General features: G+C 47.6%; 1 protein-coding gene across 1 annotated transcript in view; it reads left to right on the forward strand.

Moving 5' to 3' along the window:
* Positions 1 to 21,759, forward strand: part of LOC134966980 (carcinoembryonic antigen-related cell adhesion molecule 1-like) — a 63,604-nt gene that overhangs the window by 26,834 nt on the left and 15,011 nt on the right. Inside the window, exon 4 of the mRNA XM_063943986.1 lies at positions 11,389 to 11,517. Coding sequence (XP_063800056.1) covers positions 11,389 to 11,517 — 129 coding nt within the window. The remainder of the gene's footprint in view (positions 1 to 11,388; positions 11,518 to 21,759) is intronic.

Consider the following 21,759-nt stretch of genomic DNA (forward strand, 5'->3'; position numbering starts at 1 on the left):
ACGCTTTATTTGAAAAAGCTTGGGAAACTCCAGACAAGAGACTGCAGGTTCCCAAGAGAATTATTATGGCGTATCCTTTCCCCTCAAAGGACAGGTTACGGTGGGAATCCTCGCCAACGGTGGACAAGGCCTTAACGCGCTTGTCCAAGAAGGTGGCCCTACTGTCGCCGGACACGGCAACCCTAAAGGATCCTGCGGATCACAGGCAGGAAACGACCTTAAAATCAATTTATGCGACTACGGGAGCTCTGCTCAGACCTGCAGTAGCGTCGGCATGGGTGGGTAGCGCAATTGCAGCTTGGGCAGATAACTTGTCATCTGACATTGATACCCTAAATAAAGATAACATTTTGTTGACCTTGGGTCACATGAAAGATGCAGCATTATATATGAGGGAAGCTGCGAGAGATATTGGGCTTTTGGGTTCAAGAGCAAATGCCATGGCAGTTTCTGCTAGAAGGTCCCTGTGGAACCGTCAATGGACTGGTGATGCTGACTCAAAGAGACATATGGAGGCTTTGCCTTACAAGGGTGAAGTGTTATTTGGGGACGGCCTCGCGGACCTGGTTTCCACAGCTACCGCGGGTAAGTCTTCTTTTTTGCCTTACGTTCCCCCACAGCAAAAGAAAACACCTCAATATCAGATGCAGTCTTTTCGGTCTCATAAGTTCAGAAGGGGGTGTGGCTCGTCTTTCCTCGCCAGAGGTAGAGATAGAGGGAAAAGAACACCAGCTACGGCTAGTTCCCAGGAGCAAAAGTCCTCCCCGGCCTCTACCAAATCCACCGCATGACGCTGGGGCTCCGCTGCGGGAGTCCGCACCGGTAGGGGCACGTCTTCAACTCTTCAGCCAGGTCTGGGTTCAGTCGGATTTGGATCCTTGGGTAGTCGGAATTGTATCCCAAGGCTACAGACTGGAGTTCGAAGATGTGCCTCCACATTGATTTTTCAAATCGGCCTTGCCAGCTTCTCCCCCAGAGAGGGCAATAGTTTCAGCTGCCATACAAAAGCTGTGTCAACAGCAAGTGATTATCAAGGTTCCCCTAGTGCAGCAGGGGAAGGGGTTTTATTCAACCCTATTTGTGGTCCCGAAGCCGAATGGCTCGGTCAGACCAATTCTGAATCTAAAATCCCTAAACCTATATTTGAAGAGGTTCAAATTCAAGATGGAATCTCTCCGGGCAGTGATCTTCAGCCTGGAAGGGGGGGATTTTATGGTGTCACTAGACATAAAGGATGCATACCTTCATGTCCCCATATATCCTCCTCATCAGGTGTACCTGAGATTCGCTGTACAGGATTGTCATTACCAGTTTCAGACGTTGCCGTTTGGGCTTTCCACGGCCCCGAGAATTTTCACCACGGTAATGGCAGAAATGATGGTGCTCCTGCGCAAGCAGGAAGTCACAATTATCCCATACTTGGACGATCTCCTGATAAAAGCAAGATCAAGAGAACAGTTACAAAAAAGCGTGTCTCTCTTGATAACCCATTGTTTAGAAGTGAGTTGGGTACTCACTCCTTTTATACACACTTTGGTGGAGGCCTACTGGGTTCTGTTGTAAAGAAATCGCTTTGCACATGTGGTGTGGTTCCGTACTGTGAGTCAGGGTACGCCCTATATACTTCCTTCGTTTCCGTTTGGGAGTTTGAGGGTTGACCAACACACGGCCACAAAACAGCTCTACACATTGTATGTTATTCTCTTTCCACATACTCACGAGATTTGAGAACTTTGGGAGGAATAAAAGGAGTGATTGAAGAGCAGGAAATACTGGTGGAGCCGTTATTGGGCCCGAGTCAAAGAAACCTTTTGAGGCTTGTCTCCTCCCTTCTCTCAAGTGAGTTGGGTACGCATTTTTTCACATAAAACGTCTGGTTGATGCCCCATGTGATATTATTATTTGGTATAAATTCTGGGATAAAGTATTGAGAGTCGGGATCCTCTGGTGAAGGGTATACGAGGTCTAGGATAAAGAAACTGCTACATGTACAGTTTATGATACTCTATTGTGAGTTGGGTACGAACCACAGATTCTCAAAAATTCCCTCTCCGTGGGTCCAGTGGGCTATATGTATCGAAATAGACTTTAAGCATTTCTACACATTTTGTATTCTCTCTGTTTTTCATACATCGGACTGGAGCGGAATCAATTTCAACCATAATATTGAAGAAAGAAGGATTAAGGAACATTATTGTGGATATATAAGGAATGTATTATTCATTTACCTACTATTGAGCGCTTATACGAGCATCTTCTCCCGCTAAATTGTTGGATTCTAAATCTACCAAAGTCGCAGTTGGTTCCGACAACTCGGCTGTCGTTTTTGGGCATGATTCTGGACACGGAAAAACAGAGGGTTTTTCTCCCAATGGAAAAGACCCAGGAACTCCAGAGCATGGTCAAGGACCTGCTGAAACCAAAAAGAGTGTCAGTTCATCAATGCACTCGAGTGTTGGGAAAGATGGTGGCGGCCTACGAGGCCATTCCATTCGGCAGGTTCCATGCAAGAACCTTTCAGTGGGACCTTCTGTACAAGTGGTCAGGGTCCCATCTACAGATGCATCGGAGGATACGCCTGTCCCCCAGGGCCAGGGTCTCTCTCCTGTGGTGGCTCTAGAGTGCTCACCTTCTCGAGGGTCGCAGGTTCTGCATTCAAGATTGGGTTCTTGTAACCACGGACGCGAGCCTCCGAGGATGGGGAGCAGTCACATAAGGAAAAAAATTTCAGGGAGTATGGTCAAGCCAGGAGGCTTGTCTACACATCAATGTGCTGGAATTAAGGGCCATATACAATGGCCTGCAACAGGCGGAGAATCTTCTTCACAACCTACCCGTTCTGATCCAGTCAGACAACGTCACAGCCGTGGCGCATGTAAACCGCCAGGGCGGGACAAGGAGCAGAGCAGCAATGGCAGAAGCCACCAGGAGGGGACTTCATCAAGAAGTATTTGCAGAGGTGACAAGTTGTTGGGGACTCCCTCAAATAGACATGATGGCATCACGCCTCAACAGAAAGCTTCGGACGTATTGTTCCAGGTCGAGGGACCCTCAGGCAGTGGCGGTGGACGCCCTAGTGACACCGTGGGTGTTTCAGTCGGTCTATGTGTTCCCTCCACTTCCACTCATCTCAAAAATATTGAGAATCATAAGACAAACAAGAGTGCAGACAATACTCATTGTTCCAGATTGGCCTCGAAGGGCCTGGTATTCAGATCTTCGGGAAATGCTCACAGAAGATCCGTGGCCTCTTCCTCCCAGGGAGGACCTATTACAACAGGGGCCCTGTGTGTTCCAAGACTTACCGCGGTTACGTTTGACGGCATGGCGGTTGTACACCAAATCCTAGCTAGGAAAGGTATTCCGGGTGAAGTCATCCCTACTCTAATTAAAGCTAGGAAGGAGGTAACGGCGAAGCATTATCACCGTATCTGGAGGAAATATGTGTCTTGGTGTGAAGCCAAGAATGCTCCTACGGAAGATTTTCAGCTGGGTCGTTTTCTCCATTTTCTACAGACTGGTGTGGATATGGGCCTAAAGTTAGGCTCCATTAAGGTGCAGATTTCGGCCTTATCTATATTCTTTCAGAAGGAATTGGCTTCTCTCCCAGAAGTCCAGACTTTTGTAAAGGGAGTGTTGCACATCCAACCTCCTTTTGTGCCCCCAGTGGCACCGTGGGACCTTAACGTGGTGTTACAGTCCCTTAAATCGCACTGGTTTGAACCTCTTCAAACAGTTGAATTGAAGTTTCTCACTTGGAAAGTGGTCATGTTGTTGGCCTTGGCGTCTGCAAGGCGGGTGTCCGAATTGGCGGCTTTGTCTCACAAGAGCCCCTATCTGATTTTCCATGCGGATTGAGCAGAGTTGAGGACTTGTCCTCAATTTCTGCCTAAAGTGGTTTCGTCGTTTCACATGAACCAACCTATTGTGGTGCCAGTGGCTACGGGTGCCTTGGAGGATTCCAAGCCCCTTGATGTAGTCAGGGCCTTAAAAATTTATATAGCCAGAACGGCTCGGGTCAGGAAAACAGAGGCACTGTTTGTCCTGTATGCAGCCAACAAGGTTGGCGCTCCTGCTTCTAAACAGACCATTGCGCGCTGGATCTGTAACACGATTCAGCAAGCTCATTCTACGGCTGGATTCCCGTTACCAAATTCGGTAAAGGCCCATCCCACTAGGAAGGTGGGCTCTTCTTGGGCGGCTGCCCGAGGCGTCTCGGCATTACAGCTTTGCCGAGCAGCTGCTTGGTCGGGTTCAAACACTTTTGCAAAGTTCTACAAGTTTGATACCCTGGCTGATGAGGACCTCATGTTTGCTCAATCGGTGCTGCAGAGTCATCCGCACTCTCCCCGCCTGGTCTGGAGCTTTGGTATAAATCCCATGGTCCTTACGGAGTCCCCAGCATCCTCTAGGACGTAAGAGAAAATAAGATTTTAAACCTACCGGTAAATCTTTTTCTCTGACGTCCTAGTGGATGTTGGGAACTCCGTAAGGACCATGGGGAATAGCGGCTCCGCAGGAGACTGGGCACAAAAAGTAAAGCTTTAGGACTACCTGGTGTGCACTGGCTCCTCCCCCTATGACCCTCCTCCAAGCCCCAGTTAGATTTTTGTGCCCGAACGAGAAGGGTGCACACTAGGGGCTCTCCTGAGCTGCTTAGTGAAAAGTTTAGTTTTAGGTTTTTTATTTTCAGTGAGACCTGCTGGCAACAGGCTCACTGCATCGAGGGACTAAGGGGAGAAGAAGCGAACTCACCTGCGTGCAGAGTGGATTGGGCTTCTTAGGCTACTGGACACCATTAGCTCCAGAGGGATCGAACACAGGCCCAGCCATGGAGTCCGGTCCCAGAGCCGCGCCGCCGGCCCCCTTTCAGAGCCAGAAGCAAGAAGAGGTCCGGAAAATCGGCGGCAGAAGACATCCTGTCTTCACCAAGGTAGCGCACAGCACTGCAGCTGTGCGCCATTGCTACTCAGCACACTTCACACTTCGGTCACTGAGGGTGCAGGGCGCTAGGGGGGGGCGCCCTGAGCAGCAATAAAAACACCTTGGCTGGCGAAAATACATCACATATAGCCCCCAGGGCTATATGGATGAATTTTAACCCCTGCCAGATTACACTGAAAAACGGGAGAAAAGGCCGCCGAGAAAGGGGCGGAGCCTATCTCCTCAGCACACTGGCGCCATTTTCCCTCACAGCTCCGTTGGAGGGAAGCTCCCTGGCTCTCCCCTGCAGTCACTACACTACAGAAAGGGTTAAAAAAGAGAGGGGGGCACTAATTAGGCGCAGTATAAACAATACAGCAGCTATAAGGGGAAAAACACTTATATAAGGTTATCCCTGTATATATATAGCGCTCTGGTGTGTGCTGGCAAACTCTCCCTCTGTCTCCCCAAAGGGCTAGTGGGGTCCTGTCCTCTATCAGAGCATTCCCTGTGTGTGTGCTGTGTGTCGGTACGTTTGTGTCGACATGTATGAGGAGGAAAATGATGTGGAGGAGCAAATTGCCTGTAATAGGGATGTCACCCCCTAGGGGGTCGACACCTGAGTGGATGAACTGCTGGAAGGAATTACATGACAGTGTCAGCTCTTTACAAAAGACAGTGATTGACATGAGACAGCCGGCTACTCAGCTTGTGCCTGTCCAGACGTCTCATAGGCCGTCAGGGGCTCTAAAGCGCCCGTTACCTCAGATGGCAAATACAGACGCCGACACGGATACTGACTCCAGTGTCGACGGTGAAGAGACAAATATGACTTCCAGTAGGGCCACACGTTACATGATTGAGGCAATGGAAAATGTTTTACACATTTCTGATAATACGAGTACCACCAATAGGGGTATTATGTTCAGTGAGGAAAAACTACCTGTAGTTTTCCTGAATCTGAGAAATTAAATGAGGTGTGTGATGAAGCGTGGGTTTCCCCCGATAAAAAAACTGATAATTTCTAAAAAGTTATTGGCATATATCCTTTCCCGCCAGAGGTTAGGGTGCGTTGGGAAACACCCCCTAGGGGGGATAAAGCGCTCACACGCTTGTCAAAACAAGGGCTCTACCCTCTCCTGAGATGGCCGCCCTTAAGGATCCTGCTGATAGAAAGCAGGAGGGTATCCTAAAATGTATTTACACACATACTGGTGTTATACTGCGACCAGCAATCGCCTCAGCCTGGATGTGCAGTGCTGGGTTGGCGTGGTCGGATTCCCTGACTGAAAATATTGATACCCTAGATAGGGACAGTATATTATTGCCTGTAGAGCATTTAAAAGATGCATTTCTATATATGGGTGATGCACAGCGGGATATTTGCCGACTGGCATCAAGAGTAAGTGCGCAGTCCATTTCTGCCAGAAGAGGGTTATGGACACGACAGTGGTCAGGTGATGCGGATTCCAAATGGCATATGGAAGTATTGCCTTATAAAGGGGAGGAGTTATTTGGGGTCGGTCTTTCAGACCTGGTTGCCACGGCAACAGCTGGGAAATCCACGTTTTTACCCCAGGTCGCCTCTCAACATAAGAAGACGCCGTATTATCAGGCGCAGTCCTTTCGTTCCCATAAGGGCACGTGGGCAAAAGGTTCCTCATTTCTGCCCCGTGACAGAGGGAGAGGGAAACGGCTGCAGAAATCAGCCAGTTCCCAGGAACAGAAGCCCTCTCCCGCCTCTGCCAAGCCCTCAGCATGACGCTGGGGCTTTACAAGCAGACAGGGAGGCAGTGTTGGAAGCCATTCACAAGCTGTATTCCCAGCAGGTGATAATTAAGGTACCCCTCCTGCAACAGGGAAAGGGGTATTACTCCACACTGTTGTGGTACCGAAGCCGGACGGCTCGGTGAGACCGATTTTAAATCTCAAATCTTTGAACACTTACATACAGAGGTTCAAATTCAAGAGAAGGGGACTACATGGTGTCTCTGGACATCAAGGATGCTTACCTTCATGTCCAAATTTACCCTTCTCACCAAGGGTACCTCAGGTTTGTGGTACAAAACTGTCACTATCAGTTTCAGACGCTGCCGTTTGGATGGTCCACGGCACCCCGGGTCTTTACCAAGGTAATGGCCGAAATGATGATACTCCTTCGAAGGAAGGGAGTTTTAGTTATCCCTTACTTGGACGATCTCCTGATAAGGGTAAGATCCTGGGAACAGTTGGAGGTCGGTGTAGCACTATCTCAGGTAGTGTTGCGACAGCACGATTGGATTCTCAATATTCCAAAATCGCAGCTGGTTCCGACGACTTGTCTTCTGTTCCTAGGGATGATTCTGGACACAGTTCAGAAAAAGGTGTTTCTCCCGGAGGAGAGAGCCAGGGAGTTATCCGAGCTAGTCAGGAACCTCCTAAAACCGAGCCAAGTCTCAGTGCATCAATGCACAAGGGTTCTGGGAAAAATGGTAGCTTCCTACGAAGCAAAGCCATTCGGCAGATTCCACGCAAGAACTTTCCAGTGGGACCTGCTGGACAAATGGTCCGGGTCGCATCTTAAGATGCATCAGCGGATAACCCGGTCACCAAGGACAAGGGTGCCCCTCCTGTGGTGGTTGCAGAGTGCTCATCTTGTAGAGGGCCGCAGATTCGGCATTCAGGACTGGGTCCTGGTGACCACGAATGCCAGCCTGCGAGGCTGGGGAGCAGTCACACAGGGAAAAAATTTCCAGGGCTTATGGTCAAGCCTGAAGACATAATTTCACATAAATATCCTGGAGCTAAGGGCCATTTACAATGCTCTCAGCTTAGCAAGACCTCTGCTTCAAGGTCAGCCGGTGTTGATCCAGTCGGACAACATCACGGCAGTCACCCATGTAAACAGACAGGGTGGCACAAGAAGCAGTCAATGGCAGAAGCTGCAAGGATTCTTCGCTGGGCGGAAAATCATGGGATAGCACTGTCAGCAGTATTCATTCCGGGAGTGGACAACTGGGAAGCAGACTTCCTCAGCAGGCACGGCCTCCACCCGGGAGAGTGGGGACTTCACCCAGAAGTCTTCCACATGATTGTAAACCATTGGGAAAAACCAAAGGTGGACATGATGGCGTCCCGCCTAAACAAAAAATTGGACAGGTATTGCGCCAGGTCAAGGGACCCTCAGGCAATAGCTGTGGACGCTCTGGTAACACCGTGGGTGTACCAGTCAGTGTATGTGTTCCCTCCTCTTCCTCTCATACCAAAAGTACTGAGAATTATAAGACGGAGGGGAGTAAGAACTATACTCGTGGCTCCGGATTGGCCAAGAAGGACTTGGTACCCGGAACTTCAAGAGATGCTCACGGAGGACCCGTGGCCTCTACCTCTAAGAAGGGACCTGCTCCAGCAAGGACCCTGTCTCTTCCGAGACTTACCGTGGCTGCGTTTAACGGCAGGGCGGTTGAACGCCGGATCCTGAAGGAAAAAGGCATTCCGGATGAAGTCATCCCTACCCTGATCAAGCCAGGAAGGATGTAACCGCAAAGCATTATCACCGCATTTGGCGAAAATATGTTGCGGGGTGCGAGGCCAGTAAGGCCCCGATGGAGGAATTTTCAACTAGGTCGATTCCTGCATTTCCTGTAAACAGGAGTGTCTATGTGCCTAAAATTGGGGTCCATTAAGGTTCAAATTTCGGCCCTGTCAATTTTCTTCCAGAAAGAACTAACTTCAGTTCCTGAAGTTCAGACGTTTTGTAAAAGGGGTACTGCATATACAGCCTCCTTTTGTGCCTCCAGTGGCACCTTGGGATCTCAATGTAGTTTTGGGGTTCCTAAAGTCACATTGGTTTGAACCATTTGAGTCTGTGGAGTTAAAATATCTCACATGGAAAGTGGTCATGTTGTTGGCCCTGGCCTCGGCCAGGCGCGTGTCAGAATTGGGGGCTTTATCCTGTAAAGGCCCTTATCTGATCTTCCAGACAGGGCGGAATTGAGGACTCATCCTCAATTTCTCCCTAAGGTGTTTTCAGCGTTTCACGTGAACCAGCCTATTGTGGTACCTGCGGCTACTAGGGACTTGGAGGACTCCAAGTTGCTGGACGTAGTCAGGGCCCTGAAAATATATGTTTCCAGGACGACTGGAGTCAGAAAATCTGACTCGCTGTTTATCCTGTATGCACCCAACAAGCTGGGTGCTCCTGCTTCTAAGCAGACTATTGTTCGTTGGATTTGTAGCACAATTCAGCTTGCACATTCTGTGGCAGGCCTGCCACAGCCAAAATCTGTAAAAGCCCATTCCACACGGAAAGGGGCTCATCTTGGGCGGCTGCCCGAGGGGTCTCGGCTTTACAACTTTGCCGAGCAGCTACTTGGTCAGGGGCAAACACGTTTGCTAAATTCTACAAATTTGATACCCTGGCTGAGGAGGACCTGGAGTTCTCTCATTCGGTGCTGCAGAGTCATCCGCACTCTCCCGCCCGTTTGGGAGCTTTGGTATAATCCCCATGGTCCTTACGGAGTTCCCAGCATCCACTAGGACGTCAGAGAAAATAAGAATTTACTTACCGATAATTCTATTTCTCATAGTCCGTAGTGGATGCTGGGCGCCCATCCCAAGTGCGGATTGTCTGCAATACTTGTACATAGTTATTGTTACAAAAATCGGGTTATTGTGGTTGTGAGCCATCTTTCCAGAGGCTCCTCTGTTATCATGCTGTTAACTGGATTCAGATCACAGGTTGTACGGTGTGATCGGTGTGGCTGGTATGAGTCTTACCCGGGATTCATAAATCCTTCCTTATTGTGTACGCTCGTCCGGGCACAGTATCCTAACTGGGGCTTGGAGGAGGGTCATAGGGGGAGGAGCCAGTACACACCAGGTAGTCCTAAAGCTTTACTTTTTGTGCCCAGTCTCCTGCGGAGCCGCTATTCCCCATGGTCCTTACGGAGTTCCCAGCATCCACTACGGACTATGAGAAATAGAATTATCGGTAAGTAAATTCTTATTTTCTCCTAGTCCGTAGAGGATGCTGGGCGCCCGTCCCAGTGCGGACAAATTCTGCAAGGCTTGTATATAGTTGTTGCTTACATAAGGGTTATGTTACAGTTGCGATCAGTCTCTGGCTGATACTGTTTTGTTCATGCTGTTAACTGGTTTAGTATATACCATGTTGTACGGTGTGTATGGTGTGGGCTGGTATATATCTCGCCCTTAGATTAACAAAAATCCTTTCCTCGTACTGTCCGTCTCCTCTGGGCACAGTTCTATAAATGAGGTCTGGAGGAGGGGCATAGAGGGAGGAGCCAGTTCACGCCCATAAAAGGTCTTTAGAGTGCCCATGTCTCCTGCGGAGCCCGTCTATACCCCATGGTCCTTACGGAGTCCCCAGCATCCTCTACGGACTAGGAGAAAAAGATTGACCGGTAGGTTTAAAATCTTATTTTTTGTGAGATTTTGTTGTCAGCACATTCAACTATGTAAAGAACAAAGTATTTAATAAGAATATTTCATTCATTCAGATCTAGGATGTGTTATTTTAGTGTTCCCTTTATTTTTTTGAGCAGTATATATATATATATATATATATATATATATATACCCAAAAATAGCATAGAGATGTAGCTTGATGATATTAATGCTATATATGATATTTGCATTGAACCATTGGTTCCCAAGCTCGGTCCTCAAGGCACCCTAACAGTCCAGGTTTTCAAGATATCCATTGCTCGGCACAGATGGTTAAATCAAATGGAATGAGGTACCAATTAAGTCACCTGCGGCCAAGCATGGATATACTTAAGTTAAAACCTGGACTGTTAGGGTGCCTTGAGAACTGAGTTTGGGAACCTCTGCATTCATTTATTTACACACTGTGATGCTGCAATTTGCGGGGCCCCATTCCGTTCTGCCCGCCGCGACCACCATCTCCTGGGAACTCCCAGAGAGGAACTTGGAGAAGTCGGAAAGTGTGTGTTGTGATTGTCCGCCTCTCCATGCATAAGAGGCTGCAAAATGTGCACAAGTCTAGACACGGGCACAGTTTGGTAAGCAAAGGGCAGTACGGAAATCTGTATATTTATTATTTATGCCACCAAACAAACAAATGATCAGATGTATAAATTGGAAGTATACACCTAACACCTGATTTGCAGTTGGTGTAAATCTCTGGCTAACTACAGTAAACCAAAGAGCTAAGAAACATGAAAAACTAGATAACATTAACATATATTGGATGAATGTTTGATTTATTTCAAAATCGTGTATGAACTCTATGTTTTTCCTTCTGCTCACCGGATGCCGCCCTGACTCTTAGAATAATAATATCACTCGGTAATCCGAATAATTATCTAAACTGTATTTTTATTAACCTGTAAGAGATCTCTTTGTGTTTATAATACAGATAGACCTTACGCGTTTCACCAGGACATCACACAGGATAGATCTGTGTCGTCTGCATCTCATTTCTTCCTCTACGCTTTGCAGACTCAGCTAAACCTGCTTCACTGACTGCCGGCGCCATAGCTGGGATTGTGATTGGCTCAATACTGGGCGCAATACTGCTCATCGCTTTGATCCTCCTCCTCGTGCTTTGTATACGGAAAAGAAAGAACGGTGAGTGAGAAATTAACGACGGAGATATTTAGTAAATAGGCCCAGATTTATCAAGCCTTGGAGAGTGATAGATTACACGGTGATAAAGTACCAACCAATCAGCTCCTGTCATTTTTCAAACACAGCCTGTAACATGGCAGTTAGGAGCTGATTGGCTGGTAATTTATCACCATGCAATTTATCACGCTCCAAGGCTTGATAAATCTGGGCCATAGCATGAAATCAAAAGGGTTTTTATTTGTTAGAGTAAATATTTGTTATAAAATAATAATTGAGGATTTTTATTTTTTTTATCGTGATTGCCATTTATTAAATAAGACAAATAGGTACAACAAAAATAGATCAGGGCTTTATTAAAGGACAGTAAGGCCAGAAAGGCATGTGTGCTTTACATTGTGGTATTGATTTGTAACTTTTAAAAACATATATTTAAAATGTCTCATGTACTTACTGTAGCTAAAATAGACTGATCAGGGCAGAAAGCTTCCGGGCTGTAAGTGATCGTGCTGCAGTGAGAAGAGGAAGCTGGTTGCTTACATTTAAAGTAGAGATGTGCGGCTGGCACTTTTCATGTTTTGTGTTTTGGTTTTGGTTCTAATTCCACTTTCGTGTTTTGGTTTTGGATCTGGATGATTTTTGAAAAAAACATAAAAACAGATAAAATCACAGAATTTGGGGGTCATTTTGATCCTACGGTATTATTAACCTCAATAACATTAATTTTCACTCATTTCCAGTCTATTCTGAACACCTCACACCTCACAATGGGGGTAATTCTGAGTGGATCGCAGCAGGAACTTTGGCCCTCATTCCGAGTTGTTCACTCGCTGGCTGCTTTTAGCAGCCGTGCAAACGCTAAGCCGCCGCCCTCTGGGAGTGTATCTTAGCTTAGCAGAAGTGCGAACGAAAGGATCGCACAGCGGCTACAAAATAATTTTGTGCAGCTTCAGAGTAGCTCCAGATCTACTCCTAGCTTGCGATCACTGCAGACTATTTAGTTCCTGTTTTTACGTCACAAACACGCCCTGCGTTTGGCCAGCCACGCTTACGTTTCACCAGTCACACCTGCGTTTTTATCTGGCACGCCTGCGTTTTTTCACTCACTCCCTGAAAACGGTCAGTTGCCACCCAGAAACACCCACTTCCTGTCAATCACTCTGCAGTCAGCAGTGCGACTGAAAAGCTTCGCTAGACCTTGTGTGAAACGACATCGTTCATTGTAATAGTACGACGCACGTGCGCATTGTACCGCATACGCATGCGCAGTACTGGCGTTTTTTTGCCTAATCGCTGCGCTGCGAACGAAAGCAGCTAGCGATCAACTCGTAATGAGGGCCTTTGTTAGCAGTTGAGCAAAACCATGTGCACTGCAGGGGGGCAGATATAACATGTGCAGAGAGAGTTAGATTTGGGTGTGGTGTGTTCAATCTGCAATCTAAATTGCAGTGTAAAGATAAAGCAGCCAGTATTTACCCTGCACAGAAACAAAATAACCCACCCAAATCTAACTCTCTCTGCACATGTTATATCTGCCTCCCCTGCAGTGCACATGGTTTTGCCCAATTGCTAACAAAGGTGGTCATTCCGAGTTGATCGCTCGTTATTTTTTTTCCGCAACGGAGCGATTAGTCGCTAATGCGCATGCGCAATGTCCGCAGTGCGACTGCGCCAAGTAAATTTGCTATACAGTTAGGTATTTTACTCACGGCATTACGAGGCTTTTTCTTCGTTCTGGTGATCGTAATGTGATTGACAGGAAGTGGGTGTTTCTGGGCGGAAACTGGCCGTTTTATGGGAGTGTGTAAAAAAACGCTACCGTTTCTGGGGAAAACGCGGGAGTGGCTGGAGAAACGGAGGAGTGTCTGGGCGAACGCTGGGTGTGTTTGTGATGTCAAACCAGGAACGAAACTGACTGAACTGATCGCAAATGCCGAGTAAGTGTGGAGCTACTCAGAAACTGCTAAGAAGTGTCTATTCGCAATTCTGCTAATCTTTCGTTCGCAATTTTGATAAGCTAAGATTCACTCCCAGTAGGCGGCGGCTTAGCGTGTGCAAAGCTGCTAAAAGCAGCTTGCGAGCGAACAACTCGGAATGAGGGCCATTGTTTTTAGGCCTAAAAGTTGCACCGAGGTAGCTGTATGATTAAGCCAAGCGACACAAACAATTCCCACTGGAATTATACAGCAACATCACTGGAATTATACGGCAATATCACTGAAATTATATGTCAGTACCACTGGACATATACGGAAGTGTCAGACAGTATTTGTTACGCACACCAGTGCTAACAGGAGTATACCGGTGTATGAACAGAGAGGGAAGCGAAGCAAACAAACTCACAGACAGTATAACATAACATACAGAGGAGGTGATGGAATAACTAATAAACACAAAGTGAACGGAGAAGCCCAAAGGCTCAGGAATTGGGTGTCTCCCTAGTGTCAGGAATGCTCAGATGGAATAGAGCGGACAATGAAGCGATGTGTAGTGATTTAACATGTGGAGCACCTGAAATGATGTTGCTAAGAGCAACAGAAAAAACCCCAAAGGGTTACCAACGGGTGTGGGAATAAACTCCTTGGTCAGAGATAGAAATATAGACACAAGGAGAGTATCCACAATCCTAACCCCCACTTGCAGGGCACAGGTTCAGCTTACTGCCACTAAACTGACACCTGGACGCCCTGCACAGTGAGGGAGGATTAAGCAAGCAGGTCTGAGAGTACAGCCGCAAACCTGCTGGGTTCACAGAATAGCAAAAGAACCCCAGCAGGTCAAACAACTGACTCCAGTCTTACTGCTAGGTCCGGATTGGCAGAATGAAGTACCGAATCCCAAGGCCTATTCGCAGTAAGCAACAAGTAAATACAAAGTCACACAGTACTAGCTAACTCTCTGGAACTGACTAACAAACAAAGATTCAGCAGCATTTGCCTAGCCTGAGAGGATGGTTTATATAGCAGGTGCTGTCCACGCCCCACTCAGACCTCACAGACTGTGAGCACAAAACCAGCGCCGGATTCCCTGCCGTGCACAGAGCCTGTAACCACTACACAGTAAAAACCTGGACCGGAGTATCAGCTGCGCTCAGGTTACTTCGCTAACACTTGCCTCCCGGTTGCCATGGCGACGTGGCAGCACAGAGCAGGAGATCCTAACAGTATGGCACTTTAAAAAAATAGTCCCCAAACAGCACATGATGCAAAGAAGAAAAAGATGTGCAAGATGGAATTGTCCTTGGGCCCTCCCACCCACCTTTATGTTGTATAAACAGGACATGCACACTTTAACAAACCCATCATTTCAGCGACAGGGTCTGCCACACGACTGTGGCTGAAATGACTGGTTAGTTTGGGACCCCACCAAAAAAAAAAGCAATCAATCTCTCCTTGCACAAACTGGCTCTACAGAGGCAAGATGTCCACCTCATCCTCATCCTCCGATTCCTCACACCTTTCACTGTGTACATCCCCCTCCTCACAGAGTATTAATTCGTCCCCACTGGAATCCACCATCACAGGTCCCTGTGTACTTTCTGGAGACAATTGCTGGTCAAGGTCTTCCTGGAGGAATTTATTATTTATTTTGATGAACATCATCTTCTCCACATTTTCTGGAAGTAACCTCCTACGCCGATCGCTGACAAGGTTACCGGCTGCACTAAACACTCTTTCGGAGTACACACTGGAGGGGGGGGGGGGGCAACTTAGGTAAATAAGCCAGTTTGTGCAAGGGCATCCAAATTGCCTCTTTTTCCTGCCAGTATACATACGGACTGTCTGACGTGCCTACTTGGATGCTGTCACTCATATAATCCACCACCATTCTTTCAAAGGTGACAGAATCATATGCAGTGACAGTAGACATGTCAGTAATCATTGGCAGGTCCTTCAGTCCGGACCAAATGTCAGCTTTCGCTTCTGACTGCCCTGCATCACCACCAGCGGGTGGGCTAGGAAATCTTATCCTTTTCCTTGCAGCCCCAGTGGTGGGAGAAATTGAAGGAAGAGCTGTTGACGGGTTCCGTTCCGTTTGAGTTGACAATTTACTCACCAGCAGGTCTTTGCACCTCTGCACACTTGTGTCTGCCGGAAAGAGAGATACAACGTAGGCTTTAAACCCAGGATCGAGCACGGTGGCCAAAATGTAGTGCTCTGATTTCAACAGGTTGACCACCCTTGAGTACTGGCAAAGCGAATGAAGGGCTCCATCCACAAGTCCCACATACTTAGCGGAATCGCTCCGTCTTAGCTCCTCCTTTAATTTCTCCAGCTGCTTCTGCAAAAGCCTGATGAGGGGAATGACCTGACTCAAGCTGGCAGTCTGAACTGACTTCACGTGTGGCAAGTTCAAAGGGTTAGAGAACCTTGCACAAGACGGAAATCATTCTCCACTGCGCTTGAGTCAGGTGCATTCCCCCTCCTTTGCCTATATCGTAGGTGGATGTATAGGCTTTAATGGCCTTTTGCTGCTCCTCCATCCTCTGAAGCATATAGAGTGTTGAATTTCCACCTCGTTACCACCTCTTGTTTCAGTTGATGGCAGGGCAGGTTCAGGAGTGTTTGCTGGTGCTCCAATCTTCGGCATGCAGTGGCAGAATGTCGAAAGTGGCCCCTGTCATTTTTCAAAAAATTCTGCACCACCAAATTAATTGTATGTGCAAAACATGGGACATGCTGGAATTTGCCCAGTTGTAATGCACGCACAATATTGGTGTCGTTGTCCGATATCACAAATCCCCAGGAGAGTCTAAGTGGGGTAAGCCAATGCGCGATGATGTCCCTCAGTTTCCATAAGAGGTTGTCAGTGGTGTGCCTCTTACGGAAAGCGGTGATACAAAGTGTAGCCTGCCTAGGAATGAGTTGGCGTTTGCGAGATGCTGCTACTGGTGACGCTGCTGCTGTTGTTGCTGCTGGAGGCAATACATCTACCCAGTGGGCTGTCACAATCATATAGTCCTTAGTCTGCCCTGTTCCACTTGTCCACATGTCCGTGGTTATGTGGACACTGGATACAACCGCATTTTTTAGGACACTGGCGACACTTTTTCTGACTTCTCTGTACATTCTCGGTATCGCCTGCCTAGTGAAGTGGAACCTAGATGGGATTTGGTACACAATACTTCCACCAATTGTCTAAATCCCACTGCACTAATGGCGGATAGCGGACACACGTCTAACACCAACATAGTTGTCAAGGCCTCAGTTATCCGCTTTGCAGCAGGATGACTGCTGTGATATTTCATCTTCCTCACAAAGGACTGTTGGACAGTCAATTGCTTAGTTGAAGTAGTACAAGTGGTCTTCCGACTTCCCCTCTGGGATGACCATCGACTCCCAGCAGCAACAACGGTAGTGGCGGCAGCAACAGCAGCAGCAGCAGGCGTACAACTCAAGGATTCTCCCGAAGAATCCCGGTTAGGAGAGGACTCTTCAGTCTTGCCAGGAACATGGCCTGCAGGACTACTGACGTTCATGGCTGAGGAGGAAGTTGTTGTTGAGGGAGTTGGTGGTGTGACTTGCAGGAGCTTGGGTACAGGAGGAAGAAGAGATTTAAGTGTCAGTGGACTGCTTACGCTCTTACCCAAAGTTTCACAACTTGTCAGACACTGACTATTGATGAATGTGCTAGAGGTGACGTATAAGGGAAGATGTTCCTAGGTGGTTAACATCCTTACCCCTACTTATTACAGCTTGACAGAGGCAACACACGGCTTGACACCTATTGTCCAGATTTGTGGAGAAATAATTCCACACCGAAGAGGTGGCTTTTTTGGTATTTTGCCCAGGCATCACAATGGGCTTCTTCATCCCACAGACAACAGGTGTCTCCCCCAGTGCCTCATTTAAATAAACCACATCACCATCAGAATCCTCATCGTCAACTTCCTCCTCAGCGCCAGCAACACCCATATCCTCATCCTGGTGTACTTCAACAGTGACATCTTTAATTTGAATATCAGAAACTGGACTGTGGGTGCTCCTTCCAGCACTTGCAGGGGGCGTGCAAATGATGGAAGGAGCCACCTCTTCCCGTCCAGTGTTGGGAAGGCTTTTTACTTAAGTTTGGCTTTTTGGATTTTACATGTCCTCTACTATCACATTGGGCATCGGCCTTGGCAGACGACGTTGATGGCATTTCATTGTCTATGTCATGGCTAGTGGCAGCAGCTTCAGCACTAGGAGGAAGTGTTTCTTTCCCTATTTTATCCTCCAAATTTTTGTTCTCCATTATTTTTCTGGAATTATATAACACAATATGCGGCACAGGAGCACGGGACATATGGCAGCAGAGGACACCACCACTGTGTCTTGTCACTGGACTGACTGATGCACAGGACACTAGCACTGGTCTGATGCAGAACAACGCAGCTAATTATACAGCAGCACTGGGCATATGGCAGTAGAGGACACCACCACCACTGTGACTGGACTGATGCAGCACAAATTACACCACCCTGAACTGATGCAGCACAACACAGCACCCTATACAGCAGCACTGGACATATGGCAGCAGAGGACACAACACTGTGACTGAACAGATTCAGCACAAGACACGGACACTGAGGACACTGAGAGAACGGAGACACGTCCTCTCTATACACTCTCCAATGCCGGAGTGAAAATGGCGGCGACGCGTGGCTCCTTATATGGAATCCAAATCCCGCGAGAATCCTACAGCGGGATGATGACGTTTTGCCTCGTTCTGGTTTCCGACGAGTCAGGCGGGAAAACCTGAGCCTGACTCTGATCCGGACTCGGGTAGGGAGGTTCGGTATGGTTCGGTTCTCTGAGTACCGAACCCGCTCATCTCTAATTTAAAGCAGCGTACATCCAGTGTATCATTATCAACTGCACCAGATACATATGTTTCACAACAGAACATTCACATTACAAACGTAACAGATTATTTTACACCCTCCTGGCGCTAAATGTGTTGAACACTGTAATGGCTTCACTTCGCATTATGCCACACATCAGTCCCAGGGGATTTCGGGATTGGCCAGCAATTTTGTTTTTTATATGCCGGGCAGCGTTGAGCGTCCTCAGGATGCTTAGACGCTGCCCGGCTCCCCCTGCTCACCTCCCTCTGGTTCCTGCTGGGCGCACTGCGAGGTGTATCCTGAAGTCAGAGGTCACGCTGTGCAACCAGCCGCCCGCCTAACTGCTGGACCTCACTGCCACCCTACACTTCCCGGCCACCGAATCTCACAGAAAGTGTCCCACCCCACCCTCCCGTCCAGATTGCAGTAAGTTATCTTGATTGGTCAGGGCAGGGTGGTGGGACACATTGAAAAGCAGCCAATCCCGGCCAATCTTGATTCCCGGGATTGAAAAAATGGCCCGGGATTGCCACCCTACTTGTGAGCAATAATATCCCATTAGTATTTAAACTTTAAACTGTAATATATGATATACATTAAGCCAGGTCATAGAGCAGTGTTACTGTGTAGGAGGCTCGAAGAACCATTTTTTCCAAACAGTTGGCCTGTCTTTCTGGAAAGTCAGCATTTTGATTGGTCTACTGCAGTGGATCCCAAACTTTTTTTAATCATGGCGTCCTAGAGAATATTTTTCACCGGGCCCTTTAGCCAAAAGTTTCTTATTGAGAAATTTAGAAGTAAATATTAATTTAAGCACCGAGTGTTTTTCTCGCTCAAAATGTGCATTTTATTCGCATAAATAAAACTGGAAGTGACAAAACTTCTCTGCTAGATTAAACTGATCAATGTGATGTGCAACATTTGTACATCTGTGCGTGACTGAATCTGTGCACGAAGTGCTGTGATCCAGCGGTATCAGGTTTATAAACTTGTGTTTAAAATGAACTCCTGTGCGGTTAATGTCGCAGCTCAGAGTCCGTAGTGCACTGAGCTACAGACCAGAGTGTGCTAGAAGCACCAGAGCAGAGAGCGACACCCCAGGCCGGAAAGAAGTACTGCGCGGGATGTGACAGGCGCTGAGTGCTAGAAGTAACACTAATAGTGATGATGATGCTGTCTCTCTAACTAATGTTAATCGGTGCACCGACGGGTGGTTTAGTATTAGGAGAAAGCTCCACTTGTAGATATAGATAGTTTCACATTGACAAAAATATATGTAAAATTAATCTGTATAGTATGGTTTAAAGAGCTGTATACTGAATGTAATTCAGGAGGCCATACAAAGTCTAATGAGATTAAGATATTCTGTGTGGATGTACTAAATGTAAAAAATTATTTTCTCTGACGTCCTAGTGGATGCTGGGTACTCCGTAAGGACCATGGGGAATAGACGGGCTCCGCAGGAGACTGGGCACTCTTAAAAGAAAGATTAGGTACTATATCTGGTGTGCACTGGCTCCTCCCTCTATGCCCCTCCTCCAGACCTCAGTTAGAATCTGTGCCCGGCCAGAGCTGGATGCACCCTAGGGGCTCTCCTGAGCTTCCTAGAAAAGAAAGTATTTGTTAGGTTTTTTATTTTCAGTGAGATCTGCTGGCAACAGACTCACTGCTACGTGGGACTGAGGGGAGAGAAGTGAACCTACCTGCTTGCAGCTAGCTTGGGCTTCTAAGGCTACTGGACACCATTAGCTCCAGAGGGATCGAACACAGGCCCAGTCCTCGGTCGTCCGGTCCCGGAGCCGCGCCGCCGTCCCCCTTGCAGAGCCAGAAGAACCGAAGAGAATTTGAAAATCGGCTGCTGAAGACTCCAGTCTTCATTAAGGTAGCACACAGCACTGCAGCTGTGCGCCATTGCTCCCTTAGCACACCACACACTCCGGTCACTGATGGGTGCAGGGCGCTGGGGGGGGGGGGGCGCCCTTGGCAGCAATTAGATTACCTTTTGGCAATAAAAACACACATAATACAGTCTAGTACTGTATATGTGTAAAAAACCCCGCCATTAAAGTACATAAAAGGACAGAAGCCCGCCGCTGAGGGGGCCGGGCCTTCTTCCTCAGCACACTGGCGCCATTTTCTCTTCACAGCTCAGCTGGAAGGAAGCTCCCCAGGCTCTCCCCTGCAGTATCCTGGTACACAAAGGGTAAAAAAGAGAGGGGGGGCACATAAATTTAGACGCAAAACTGTGTATATAAGCTGCTATAGGGGAAAAATCACTCAGTATAGTGTACATCCCTGTATTATATAGCGTTGTGGTGTGTGCTGGCATACTCTCTCTCTGTCTCTCCAAAGGGCCTGGTGGGGGAACTGTCTTCAAATAGAGCATCCCCATACCCTCCAACTGTACCATTTTAATAGGTACAGTACCTTTTTTTTAAGGTCTGTACCGAATTTTGGCTCTCCAAACTTCCATTGAAAGTATAGGAAAAGGGGCGTGGCCACGCCCACTTTACCCGTGACCACGCCCCTTTTTCTAATTTGTACCGATTTTTATGTGCAAAATGTTGGAGGGTATGCATCCCCTGTGTGTGTGGTGTGTCGGTACGCGTGTGTCGACATGTCTGAGGTAAAAGGCTCCTCTAAGGAGGTGATAGAGCGGATATGTGTGTGGGAGGGTGTCTCCGTCGACAACGCCGACACCTGTTTGGATATGTGTAAGTGCTGAGGTAAAATTATTGCACAAAAGGTTAGGGAACAGAAAGGATATCTACCCTGGTCTGTCCCTATGTCACAGAGTCCTTCAGAGTCTCTCTATGCTCACTATCCAAAATAACAAACGACACGGAGTTTAACTCCACTGTCGACTACGATAATGCAAAGTTACAGCCAAGAGGGCTAAAAGATATTCAATATATGATTATTGGAATAAAAGATGATTTGCATATCACAGATGACTCATCTGTCCCTGACACGAAAGTACACATGTTAAGGGGAAGAATGCTGAGGTAAATTTCCCTCCTCTCATGAGGAAAAAGAGCGGGAATCTCCAGACAAGAGACGGCAGCTTCCCACAAGAGAATTCTCAGGCTGTATCCTTTCCCTACTAGGGCCAGGATGTGTTGAGAATCTTCCCCTTGGGTGTCCTGTTTGCACTAGCTATTCTCAGGGATCCTGCAGATAGTGTGCACATTCTAGTATACTACCCAGACCGGCGATTGTGTCGGCATGGGTTTATAGCGCTGTGGCAGCGTGGACAGGTACCTTATCAGCAGAGATTGAGACCCTAGTATGCATATAAATAATTTAAGATGCTGTCTTAAGTGATAGATATATAATTATAAAGCATGCCCAAAGGGACATGAGTATACTGGGTCCTAGAGTCAAAAGCTATGTCGATTTCTGCTTGACGTGTCCTGTAG

The sequence above is a fragment of the Pseudophryne corroboree genome, chromosome 10 (assembly GCF_028390025.1).
Source record: "Pseudophryne corroboree isolate aPseCor3 chromosome 10, aPseCor3.hap2, whole genome shotgun sequence".
Lineage (NCBI taxonomy): Eukaryota > Metazoa > Chordata > Amphibia > Anura > Myobatrachidae > Pseudophryne > Pseudophryne corroboree.